This window comes from Emys orbicularis, chromosome 12 (assembly GCF_028017835.1).
Source record: "Emys orbicularis isolate rEmyOrb1 chromosome 12, rEmyOrb1.hap1, whole genome shotgun sequence".
Classification (NCBI taxonomy): domain Eukaryota; kingdom Metazoa; phylum Chordata; order Testudines; family Emydidae; genus Emys; species Emys orbicularis.
In genome coordinates, this window is record NC_088694.1 from 39,836,288 (window position 1) to 39,848,457 (window position 12,170).

The 12,170-nt window shown below is 56.1% G+C and overlaps 1 protein-coding gene and 1 pseudogene across 1 annotated transcript; both read right to left on the bottom strand.

Annotated features, from left to right (window-relative positions):
* Positions 1-2,753: 2,753 nt before the first annotated feature.
* Positions 2,754-3,683, bottom strand: LOC135887061 (olfactory receptor 11G2-like). Its single transcript, XM_065414842.1, has one exon. The coding sequence runs from the start codon at positions 3,681-3,683 to the stop codon at positions 2,754-2,756; it is 930 nt and encodes a 309-aa protein (XP_065270914.1).
* Positions 3,684-10,083: 6,400 nt separating this feature from the next.
* Positions 10,084-11,949, bottom strand: LOC135886177 (olfactory receptor 11H6-like; annotated as a pseudogene).
* Between the last annotated feature and the right edge of the window lie 221 nt (positions 11,950-12,170).

Genomic DNA, 12,170 nt, shown 5'->3' on the forward strand with positions numbered 1-12,170 from the left:
CTAATGGATGAGGGTTAAAACTGGAAAAACTTGCCACTTTTTGCAAAAAAAAATAAACAGGGTAATCTCCTGGGGGTGGCTGGAGTGGTGGAGACGGGCCTGGTGGGGGTGGGGGGAGATGAATGGAGTGGGGGTAACAGACCAGGCTGGGGGGCTGGATAAAGTTGGGATGATCAGATGGGATGATGAGCCAGGCTGGGGGGATGGAGGGAGAAGAGGTGAGGGACCTGACTGTGGGGGTGAATGGTGTAGAGGTGAAGAGGCTTGTTGTGGGGGCTGGACAGAGTGAGGTTCAGGGAGGGAGGTGCTGGACAGAGTGGAGGTGATAGGCCTGGCTGGGGTGGGAGTGAGGGATCTGGTTGCGGTGGCTGGACAGAGTGGTGTTCAGGGGCCTTGGTGGGTGGGGTTGGATGAACTGGGGCTGAGGAGCCTGTCTGGGTTGGGGGGCTGGATGAAGAATGGTGAGGGGCCTGATTGGGGGGGGGGCAGGCTGGAGTGTGGTGAGAGGTGTGGCTGGGAAGGTGATGGATGGAGTGGGGGTGAGGGGCCCAGCTGGGGGGCAGGTCAGATTGGGGGTGACAGGCCTGGCTGGTGGGGCTGGATGGAGTGGGGGACAGGGGTCCAGCTAGTGGGAGCTGGATGAGTGTGATGAGAGGTGTGGCTCGGTGGTGATGGATTGAGTGGAGGGTGATGGGTGGCTGGGGGTGGCTGTATGGAGTATGGGACAGGGGCCTGGCTGAGGTGGCTGGCTGGAATGGGGGACAGGATCATGGCTGGTGGGGCTGGTGGGGTGATGGATGGAGTCGGGGTGAAGGCTGTGGTTTGTGTAGCCGAGCTGGGGTATATAGCTGGGGGAACCCAGAACGTGGGGATTCCCCCTATGGAGAGGGACTTGGGCACCTGGGGTGGGAGGCATATATGGGGAGGTCAGAACAGGGCTGTCCCCGCTAGATAGAGTGACTGGTGTGGCCAGGATGCGAGGCATAGACATGGTACCTTAGAATGGGGTAATCCCCACCATGGAGAGGGACAGAGATGCCCCTTTTCCCATGCTTTCTCTTTTTAAGATGGTCCCATCTCCCCTTGCACTCAGCTAGACCCAGGCTCTATCCCCTGGCACCTCAATAAACCAACTCCATGGGCTGATCCTGAGTGGGAATAAATCTCACTAGGACTAGGAGACCCCTACCGAGCCCATCAAGGCCCCCTCCATCTGCACCTCTTCCCTACCACCTCAAGGCAGTAGTGACACCCGCCTGCTCTGTGCAGTGGGTCCTATGTGTAATGAGTGGGTTGGTTCCCAGCCAAGCAGGGGTCCATGTGAATCTGAGTCTCAGTAGCTCTGCTCATTGCCAGATCCTGAAGACTCAAGTCCCCTCCCTACCCGTGTCCCTCAGTCCTGACCCACAGCCCCGACCCCACTCCTAGCACTGGGGTCTTTGCTGAGCTCTCTGAGGAGATGAGATAACTTTTGCTTTGAATTGCCTGGCTCCAACTTTTCAAGCAGGAACCAGTGGCAAAACTCAGCTCAGCTCTTTAATTGGCTTTGCCAGTGGCCCAAATCATCAATACCCAGAGTGAGAAATGTTCAGACATCAAAACAAGCTAATTCCGCCAAGGGATTTGCAGTCTGGTCTGTGTGATTTATTAAGTGTCTCTAACTCCCATGAAAGATGAGGCAGACAATCCTCAGAGATGGACAGCCTCTGTTAATGCCAAGTGTTGACACAGCACAGGCAGTGGGTGTGAGGTCAGTGGTCAGAGGACTGGACTGGGAACCAGGACTCCAGGGTTCTTTTACCAGCTCTCAGAGGGCAGTGGGGTCCAGTGGCTTAGAGTGGGGAGGGATGGGTTGTCAGCACTCCTGGGATCTATCTATCGCTCTGGGCGGGGGGAGTGGGAAAGTGGGATCCAGTGGCTTAGAGCAGGGTCTGGGAGTCTGGACTCTTGGGTTAGAGTTTAAGGCGAGAGAGGACCACCAGATCACCTTGTCTGACCTTCTGTAGATCAGGCCATTAGATAATGTCTTCTCCTTTCTATCCCTTGCTATGTGGGAGTGGAGTGGGGTCTAGTGGGTTAGATGTGGGGTGCTGGGACTCCTGAGTTCTATCCCTGGCTGTGGGAGGCAAATGTGATTGAGTGGGTTAGATCTGGGGACAGGGGGTGTCTGGGACTCCTGGGTTCTATCTCTTGCTGTGAAAGGGGAATGAGGTCCATAAAAAAATAATATACTGCTGCCATGATTTGGGTCCCACCTGTCAGTCTCTCTAGATCACCAGGGTTGCTCCTAATTGACAGCAAAGAAAATGAGAGCAGAATTTTTCTCTCTGGCTCTAAGTGTGAACACACATTTATCCAGGTAACAATCTTGAAATACAGCTCCACGAAAAGGGCAGAGAGGCGAGCCAGCCTGCCTACACACACTCACACACGCAAACACACACACACACACACACACACACACACACACACACACACACACACACACACACACACACACACTGAGCAGGGCTCATTTCCTCCAGCAAGGACACATATGCCCCCCCCCCCGCCTAGCTCCTCTTTGCATTCTGGTTGTATCATCAAATGCATTTTTTTATACTGGGAGTGACTCCTAGAGATCATGCAAAATGCTGTGTGTGTTCACTCTCCAGGATTGGAGTGAGCAACCCCTAGAAGGAAAAGAACTCATATCCCATTTCCCACCCCCCTGACCAGCCAGTCCCTGCAGGCTGGGGCCAGAGCAGAACCTCCTACAGCTTCCCCAGCAGGGTCCTCCTCAGAGCATCCTTCATCTCCTTGTTCCTCAGGCTGTAGATCAGTGGGTTGAGCAGGGGGGTCGCCACCGCATAGAAGAGGGTTGCCATCTTCCCGCTGCCCCCTGCGGCTGACGGGCTGATGTAGGTGACCATGCCAGAGCCCCAGAAGAGGCTCACAACGGCCAGGTGCGAGGAGCAGGTGGAGAAAGCCTTGTGCCGCCCGGCCCCTGTGGGCAGCCTGAGCACTGCCCTGACGATCAGCCCGTAGGAGGTAAGGGTGAAGAAGGCGGCACCAAAGATTATGAGGGAGCTCAGGACATAAGTGGCCAGTTCAGCCTGGGGAGCTGGGGCACAGGAGGAAGCCAGCAATGGGCCCGGATCACAGACAAAATGATCCAGGGTGAGGACACAGAAGGAGAGCTGGGAGATGAGGACGACAGGCACTACGAACCACAGAAAGCCGGTGACCCAGCAGGAGGCCGCCAACACCCAGCATCTGTGGGGGGACATGAGGACGGGGTAGCGCAGGGGGTGGCAGATGGCCAGGTACCTATCCAAGGCCATGGCCGCAAGGAAGCAGCACTCGGTGGTCCCCATGCAAAAGAAGATGTAGAACTGCACAAAGCAGGCATGGGAGGAGATGGGGACCCCGGGGTTCATCAGGTCAGATAACATCCGGGGCATGGTGGTCGTGACATAGCAGATCTCCAGCCAGGAGAAGTTCCCCAGCAGAATGTACATGGGCAGGCGTTGGAGGTGAGGGTCCCGCAGGACGGCCCACACAATGCACAGGTTGCCTGCCAGTGTCCCGATGTAGGTGGAGGAAAAAAGGGCACAAACAAGATTGCGGCTTAGCCGGCCCAGGGAGGGGAAACCCAGCAGGATGAACTTGGTCACCGGGATGGTGCCATTGACTGGATTCATCAGGGGGCCCTGGAGCTGAAAGGAAATGATCAACAGGATTCTAAAGAGCTGCCCAGAGACCTGGAACAGGAGAGGGGTCTAGTGGTTACAACAGTAGGGAATAGCACATACCAGCCACAATTAGTCTCTTTCATACATCTCATATCCCAAACTCCACCTCAGAGCCCTGGCTCACCCCACAACATACCATCTCCAGCCATGGGCATAGCCTGGTGCTTCAGAAGAAGCAGATTTAAAAACCAACCAAACAAAAACCTCTCAGAATACATGGTGGAAATCCCTTTCTGGCCCCTGCCGATAGCCAGCTGAAACCTTGAAGCATGAGGTTTAGGGACATAGAACATTTACTGGAAGTTAGCCCCTGGGCTGCTGAGCTCTGCCTCCCCCTCCCCCAAATCACAAGCAGCCCTGTCATACAATCACACTCATATATTTGTCCAGCTCACCCTTAAAACTAAGTTGCTCAACTCCACAACTCCTACCCCGAGGCTGTTGCAGAACATCCCCCCTCTGATAGTTAGAAACCTCCTGCTAATTTATAGCCTGCACTTGTGCATGGCTGGGTTAGTGGTTGGAGCAGGGAGGTGCGGGCAGCAGAACAGTGCAGCAGCCAGGGAAGAATCAAAGCAAGAAGGAAGCTGTGTGTGAAAACCCACCTGGCTGTGAGATCTCAGCCTCCTCTCTCCGCCTCTGCTGTGACGGGAGCTGGGCAAGAAGGGGCTGATATCTGCTCTCTGAACCACTGGGTCCCTGGGACTTGGTCTCTGGGGTGTGTAGGAGCGGCCAGGTTTCGATTTGATCTCTGTGTGAGTACCAGGGAGAGCCCCCACAAGCCTTCCATACAGCAGCAATACAAACACCCACACCAATTTCCCCTCACACATACACACAGTCCCCCCACTTCTCCTTCCTCACACACAGCCTTCCACAGAGCCCCCCCAGCTCTCCCTCAGCACACACACAGAGACCTCCACACACACAACCCCCCACTCCCACAAACAGGCCTTGGGAGTGTCAAGATGAGGCCACATTGAAAGCTCCAGCACCAGCCCCTCAGACACATGACAAATTGAAGCCCGGGCTGGCAGTACTAAGGCAGTGCTCCATCTTCTACCAGGTGCTGGGTTCTCTCACTCTCTGCACCCACTGAGCAGGGTTCATGCCCTCCAGCAGGCAGCAGCAGGCACAGACACCACCCCTCAGTGCCAGGCGAGCCATCTCCTTGCAGCATCCTTTTGTGGCTGTTCCCCTGCCGTCCTTCCCCAGAGCTGGCTGCATCTCAGCACCAGGCAAGCCATCTCCATGCAGTGTTGCTGCGTCGCTGTTACCGAGCTACCTCACGCCAGAGCTGGTTGCATCTCAGCTGCAGGTGTGCCATCTCCATGTAGTGTCACTCTGCGGCTGTCACCCAGCTGCCCGACCCCAAGCTGGCTGCATCTCACCTGTGCTGTGTACATGGAGTGGAAGGGTGAAGATGCTTTATAAACACAGGGCAAGTGTAGACCTTCCACTGCGGGGGAATGATGTGTTTCTCTTTTGCCAAGACAAGGGAAGAGCAAAACTCTGAGCTCCCCGTAGTGTGGGTCCTATACTCAGCCGGCACCTCATTAATCATTAACTAGAAGGTCGCACACTTCCCTGCTTCTCTAGGCCAAGCTGTTCACCTGGCTGGGCCCTGTCCCCACTCTGGTCAGACCCCGGCCCCCACTCTGGTCGGAATCCAATGGATGAGGGGGAAAACTGGAAAACTTGCCACTTAAAATCAGTTTTTTCCAGATTTTGCCCAAATAAACAGAGTAATCTCCTGGGGGCTGGCTGGAGTGTGGAGAGGGGCCTGGTGGGGCATGGGGGAGGGAAGGGGGGGTTGGGCCAAGTATTAGTGAGCAGTGTGGCTGGGGGGCTGGAGAGAGTGGGGTTGAGGGGCCTAGCTGGGGGTGTGGGGCTTGATGGTTTGCAGCTGGGGGGCCTGGTTTGGCTCCTGGACGGATTGAGTGTGAAAAGCCTGGTTGTGGGAGCTAGACAAAGTGGGGGTGAGGGCCTGGCTCGGGAGGCTGCATGGAGTGGAGGTGAGGGGCCTGGTGGTGGGGCTGGAAATAGTGGGGTTCAGGGGCTTTCCTGGGGGGGCTGGATGGAGTTGGTGTGAGGGGCCTGGCTGAGGGGTATTGGCTGAAGTGGGGGTAAAGGGCTTGGGTGGCAAGGCTGGCTGCAGTGGGAGTAAGGGGGTGACTGGAGGGGCTCGACGGGGTGGGTAAGGGGCCTGGTTGTGGGGGCTGGACAGAGTGGGGGTGAGGGACCTGGCTGGGGGGGGCTGGGCAGAGTGGGATTGAGGGGTGTGTCTGGGGGCATTGGATGGAGTGGGGATGAAGTGCCTGGTTGTGGGGGCTGGACAGATTGGGGTTCAGGGGCCTTGCTACAGAGAGGGGGTTCTGGAGATGAGGTGCCTGGCTGGACAGGGGTTGGACAGAGTGGGGGTGATGGCTGGAGTGGGAGATGAGGGGCCTGGCTATGTGGACTGGATACAGTGCGGGTGAGGGGCATATTGGGGGGGGTTGATTGGAGTGGGGGGAGGGGCTTGGATATGGGGGGTGGGCAGAGTTGGGGTGAGGGGGCTGAGTGGGGGACTTGATGGAGTAGGGGTGAGGGGCCTGCCTGGGGGGGGGGGCTGGACAGAGTGGGGTAAGAGGCCAGCTTCAGGGGGTCTGGATGGAGTGGTGGGAGGCGACTGGCTCAGAGGGCTGGATGGAGCGGAGGTGAAGGGCCTGCATGGGGGACGGGGACTTCACGGTGTGAGGCTGTGAGACAGGCTGAGGGGCTGGACAGATTGGGGTTCAGGGGCCTTGCTACAGAGAGGGGGTGCTGGAGGTGAGGGGCCTGGATGGACAGGGGTTGGACAGAGTGGGGGTGGGGGCCCTGGATGGGGGACTTGATGGAGTGGGGGTGAGGGGCATGGCTGGGGGGGCTGCACAGATTGGGGGTGAAGGACCTGGGGGGCCTGGACAGAGTGGAGGTGATGGGCCCAACTGGGGGCTCTGGATGGAGTATGGAGTGAATGGCCTGGCTGGTGGGGCTAGATGGAGTGGGGTTCTTGTTATGGGGGCTGGACATAGTAGGGGTGAGGGGTCTTTTTGTGGGGGCTGGACAGGGTAGGGTTCAGGGGCATTGCTGGGTTGGGCAGGACAGAGTAGGGTTCAGTGGCATTGCTGGGTTGGGCAGGACAGAGTGGGGGTAAGGGGCCTGGCCAGGGGGCCTGGGTGGAGTGGCAGAGAGGGACCTGTTTGTGGGGGTGGATAGAGTGAGGTTCAGGGGCTTTGGGGCTGGATGCAGTGGGCATGAGGGCCCTGGCTTTGGAGGCTGGATGGAGCAGGGGACAGGGGCCTGGCTGGAGATTCGGGGAGTTGGACCAAATGGAGGTGAGGGGCCTGGATGTGGTGGCTGGCTGGAATGGGGCTCAGGGGCCTTGCTGGCAGGACTGGATGAAGTGGGGTGATGGATGGAGTGGGTGTGAGGTGACTAACTGAGGGGGGGGCTTGATGAAGTGCAGCTGAGGGATCTGGCAGGGGGGCTTGAAGGAGTGGGGCTGAAGGGCCTGGATGGCAGGAGGCTGGATGGAGTGGGAGTCAGGGGCCTGGCATAGGGGGAGGTGGGGGCTTGATGACATGCAGCGGGGGGGGGCAAGCTGAAGGGGGTTGGACAGATTGGGGGTGATGAGAGGCCTAGCTGTGTGGACTGGAGAGAGTGGGGTTCAGGGGCCTTGCTGGAGAGGAGGGCTGCTGGACAGAGGGGAGGTAAGGGGCCTGACTTGCAGGAGGCGGGGAAGAGATGGACAAATTGGGAGTGAAAGTTCTGGCTGAGGGGGCTTGACAGGTTGCAGGTGAGGGACCTGGGATGGGGCTGTATGGATTGGGGGAAAGGGGCCTGACTGGGGGGACAGGACAGATTGGGGATGAGGTGCTTGGCTGTGGGTGCTGGATGGAGTGGGGGACAGGGCCTTGGCTGGTGGGGCTGTACTGAGTGGAAGTGAGAGGTCCGTATGTGAGGGCTGCATGGAGTGGGGATGAAGGGTGTGGCTTGTGTAGCTATGCTGAGGGGTGTAGATGGGGGAGCTCAGAACATTGTGAACTCCCCTATGGAAAGGGACTTGGGCACCTGGGGTGGGGGGCATATATGGGAAACTCACAACGGGGCTGTTCCACCTACAGAGAGGCACTGGTGTGGCTGGGGAGCGGGGTACCTTAGAATGGGGTGATCCCCACTATTGAGAGAGACAGAGATTCCCCTTTTCCCATGCTCTCTCCTTAAGATGGTCACATCTCCCCTTGCACTCAGTGAGACCCAGGCTCTGCCCCAATATACCAACTGGAAGGGCTGATCCCAGGTGGGAAGAAACCTCACTGGGACTAGGAGACCCCTAGCAAGCCCATCAAGGCCCCTCCATCTGCACCTCTTCCCTGCCCTATCACTGCCTGCTCTGTGCAGTGAGTCCCATATGTAATGTGTGGGTTGGTTCCCAACAGAGCAGGGGTCCATTTGAACCTGATACTCAATAGCTCTGTTCATTGCCAGAGATCAAGAACTGAATGGATCCTGGAGGCTCAGCTCCCCTCTCTGTATATGTCCCTCAGTCCTGACCCACAGCCCCCACCCCACTCCTAGCACTGGGATCTGTGCTGAGCTCTCTTAGGAGATGAGACAACATTTGCTTTGAATTGCCTGGTTCCAACTTTTCAAGCAGGAACCAGCGGCAAACTCAGCTCAGCTCTTTAATTGGCTTCAGACATCAAAACAAGCTAATTCTATCAAGGGATTTGCAGTCTGGTCTGTGTGATTTATTAAGTGGCTCTAACTTCCATGAAAGATACCAGGCAGAGAACCCTCAGACATGGACAGCCTCTGTTAATGCCAAGAGTTGACACAGCACAGGCAGTGGGTGTGAGTTCAGTGGTCAGAGGACTGGACTAGAAGCCAAGACTCCGGGGTTCTTTTTCCAGCTCTCAAAGGGCGGTTGGGTCTAGTGGGTAAGAGCAATGAGGGAAGGACATAGTCAGTGCTCCTGGGTTGTATCCATAGCTCTGGGAGGGGAGTGGGAAAGTGGGTCCAGTGGGTTAGAGAAGTGTGGTTGGGAGTCTGGACACGAGAGTTAGAGTTTAAAGCCAAAAGGGACCAGCACATCACCTAGTTTCAATGTCTGAAGATCTCAGGCCAGCAACACCACCTAGCAACTGAAACTCGACCAAGGTATTACAAATCTCAGGAGGCTAACTTGTTATGTGCCATGGGCGGAGAATAGCAGGGACCAGTCCCTAAAGCCCCCGCAATGACAGGGAAATGGTTAAAGGAGACACACCCAGCTAGTCCTGGCAACTGACCACATGCTGACCCACATACTGCAGAGGAAGGTGGAAAAAAACAAGGTCACTGCCAATTTGAGCTGGGGGGAAATTCCTGCCCCAGCCCACATACGGAGACCAGTTATACCCTGAGCATCTGAGCAAGAACTGCCAACCAAGCACCTAAGAGAGAGTTTAGCTCTGTGCTACCTCAGAGCCCTGGCCCACCCCACCCAGTGTCCCATCTCCAGCTGTGGCAATCCCAGTGCTTCAGACCAAGAAGACAACAACACAAACAACCCCCAAAAATAGGTTGGGGGGGTTATCCCTCAGCTCTGCAAGTGACTAGCTGAAACCCTGAAGTTTTTAGGAACCTCAGACATGAAACACAAGGGTCCTTCAGGGCGACCAACCATTGGGAGGCTGTTCCAGGACCTGACACCTCTGTTAGCTAGAGATCTTCTTTTCATTTCTGTCCCTGGCTATGGGAGAATAATGGGGTCTACTGGGTTAGATTGGGGAGGGGCTGGGACTCCTGGATTCTATCCCTGGCTGTGGGAAAGGAGTGTGGTCTGTAACATACAAATATAATGTTGCCATGATTTTGATCCCAGCTGCATAGGTGTCAGTCTCATGACATCATTGGGGTTGCTCCTCATTGACAGCAGAGAAAAGGAGAGCAGAACATTACTCTCTGGATCTAAGTGTGATAAGTCATTTATCCAGGTAACAATTATAAAATACAGCTGCACAAAAAGGGCAGAGATATGAGCCAGCCTCTCTGCACATGCACTTGGTTCGCTCTCCTACCCCCTGCAAACACACACTAAGCAGGGCTCATTTCCTATAGCAAGGACACATACACCCCCACACCTTCCCCATTTCCCCTTCTGTTCTGGGTGTATCATCAAACAGCCATTTTTTAATATTACAAGTGACCCCTGCAGGTCACATAAAATGCTGTGTGTTCCCCCTGCAGGATTGGACCCAGCACCCCCTGGAAGGGGAAGGCCTCATACCCCATTGACCAATGCCTGACAGGGGCCAGAGCAAAACCCCCTACCGCTCCCCCATCAGCGTCTCCTCAGAGCTTCCTTCATTTCTTTGTTTCTCAGGCTGTAGATCAGCAGGTTGAGCCGCGGGGTTCCCACCATGTAGAAGAGAGTCACCACCTTCCTGCTGCTCCCCGAGGCTGCTGGGTTGACATAGATGAAGCCGTAGAATAGGACCATCATCACCAGCTGCATATGAAGAAGCCCTTGTGCTGCTCAGTCCCTGAGGGCAGCACTGCCCTGTCAACTAGCCCATAGGAAGCCAGGATGAAGAGGATGGTGGTGAAGATGATGAGGGCACTCAGGACATAGCAGGCCTGTTCAGTCCAGGAAGTTGTCGTGCAAGAAGCAGCCACCTCTGGGACCAGGTCACACAGACAAAATGACCCAGGGTGTTGGGGCCTGTTATGGGGTGTGCATACCACACACTAGGCAGGAAAGGGTTAATCTCACACTATCGGTGGAGGAAGTCCTGCCCCTCAGACCATGCTGGGCATGCTCCAAGTGCCATGCTAGTATAAAGGAGAACAGCCCAGCTCAGTCTGGGCTGACTGCCAAGGAGGAAGGATGCTTGGTGGAGGTTCAAGCACGAGATCCAGACCGGAGACCTGTTGCCCATAGCTGACCGACTGGAGTCAGAGTCCCAGGGCGTACCTGCGCCAAGGAGCCCGGAGACCCTGACGTCATATGGGCTGAAGCTTCAGGAAGCCCAGTAGGAAGTGACCCAGGGATATGGGGTGAGTGGAATCTCCTACTTGTGTAAGGTCAGCATGTTGTGGTTGGATTCTTCGCTGACCCAGTGGCAGACCACTCCGCCACTGTTAGGGCCCTAGGTCAGAACCCAGTGGAGTTGGATGGACCCAGGTCCCCCTACTCCGGCTGCCCCCCTTTTGGTGACGGCCCCCACATTTGGCCATTAGGACATGCTGCCCTGCATTCGAGGGCAACTATATTGACTCCAGCCACTAGGCCACACTGCCCTACATTCAAGGACCACTTTATTGACTCTGGTCACTAGGCCACATAGCCCTGCACCCAAGTGCAGCTGTATTGACTCTGGCCACTAGGCCATGCTGCCCTGTGCTTGAGGGACGCTATATTGACTCTGGCAGCTAGGTCTCGCTGCTCTGCACTCAAAGACTGCTATATTGACTCTGGCCACTAGGCCACACCACCCTGTGCTCGTGGGCAGCCATAGTGTCTCGTGCCATTAGGCAACGCAGCCCACAACCCAAGGACTGCCACTTTGATTCTGGCCATTGGGCCACACTTTTGAGAGGTCTAGGACAGTCTGGCAGACTGTAACCGCAGTGTCAGCGCACCCACGATCCACTCTGAAGTGAGACAGGGTGTGCATACACCACCACAGGGCCACAGAAGGAGAGCTGGGAGATGAGGACAATGGGCATCATGAACCACAGGACTCTGGAGAGCCAGCAGGAGACCATTAAGGCCCAGCAGAGCTGGTGGGACATGAATACAGGGCAGCACAAGGGACAGCAGATGGCCAGGAACCTATCCAAGGCCATGTCCGAGAGGAAGAAGCACTCAGTGGCCCTGTGGAAAGGAAGAAGTAGAACTGCACAAAGCAGGCACGGAAGGAGATAGGGATGGTGTGGGACACCAGGTCAGAGAGCATCTGTGGCATTGTGGTTATGACATAGCAGATCTCCAGCCAGGAGAATTTCCCCAGAAGGATGAATATGGGCAAGCATTGGAGGCAGGGTCCTGCAGGATAGCCCATACAATGCACAGGTTTCCTGCCAGTGTCCCAGCGTAGGTGGAGGAGAGAAGAGCACAAAGGAGAGTGCAGCTCTGCTGGCCTGGGGAGTGGAAACCCAGCAGGATGAACTTGTTCACTGGGTTCATGTCATTTGCCGGATTCATCAGAGGGCCCTGGAGCTGAAAGGAAATGATCAACAGGACTCCAATGTTCTACCCAGAGCATTGGGAGTGGAGAGGGGTCTAGTGGTTACAGCCATGGGGAACAGCAGACACACAACCACACATTGTGTCTCTCTCATACATAACACATTTCAAACTCCACCTGGGACCCGATACTCAAGCTGGGTTAGTTCTTCCTTTGGAAACTCTCAGTGTTGGATAAA

Excerpts from the sequence above, each read along its gene's own strand:
- LOC135887061 (XM_065414842.1), bottom strand. The coding sequence starts at position 3,683 with ATGAATCCAGTCAATGGCACCATCCCGGTGACCAAGTTCATCCTGCTG.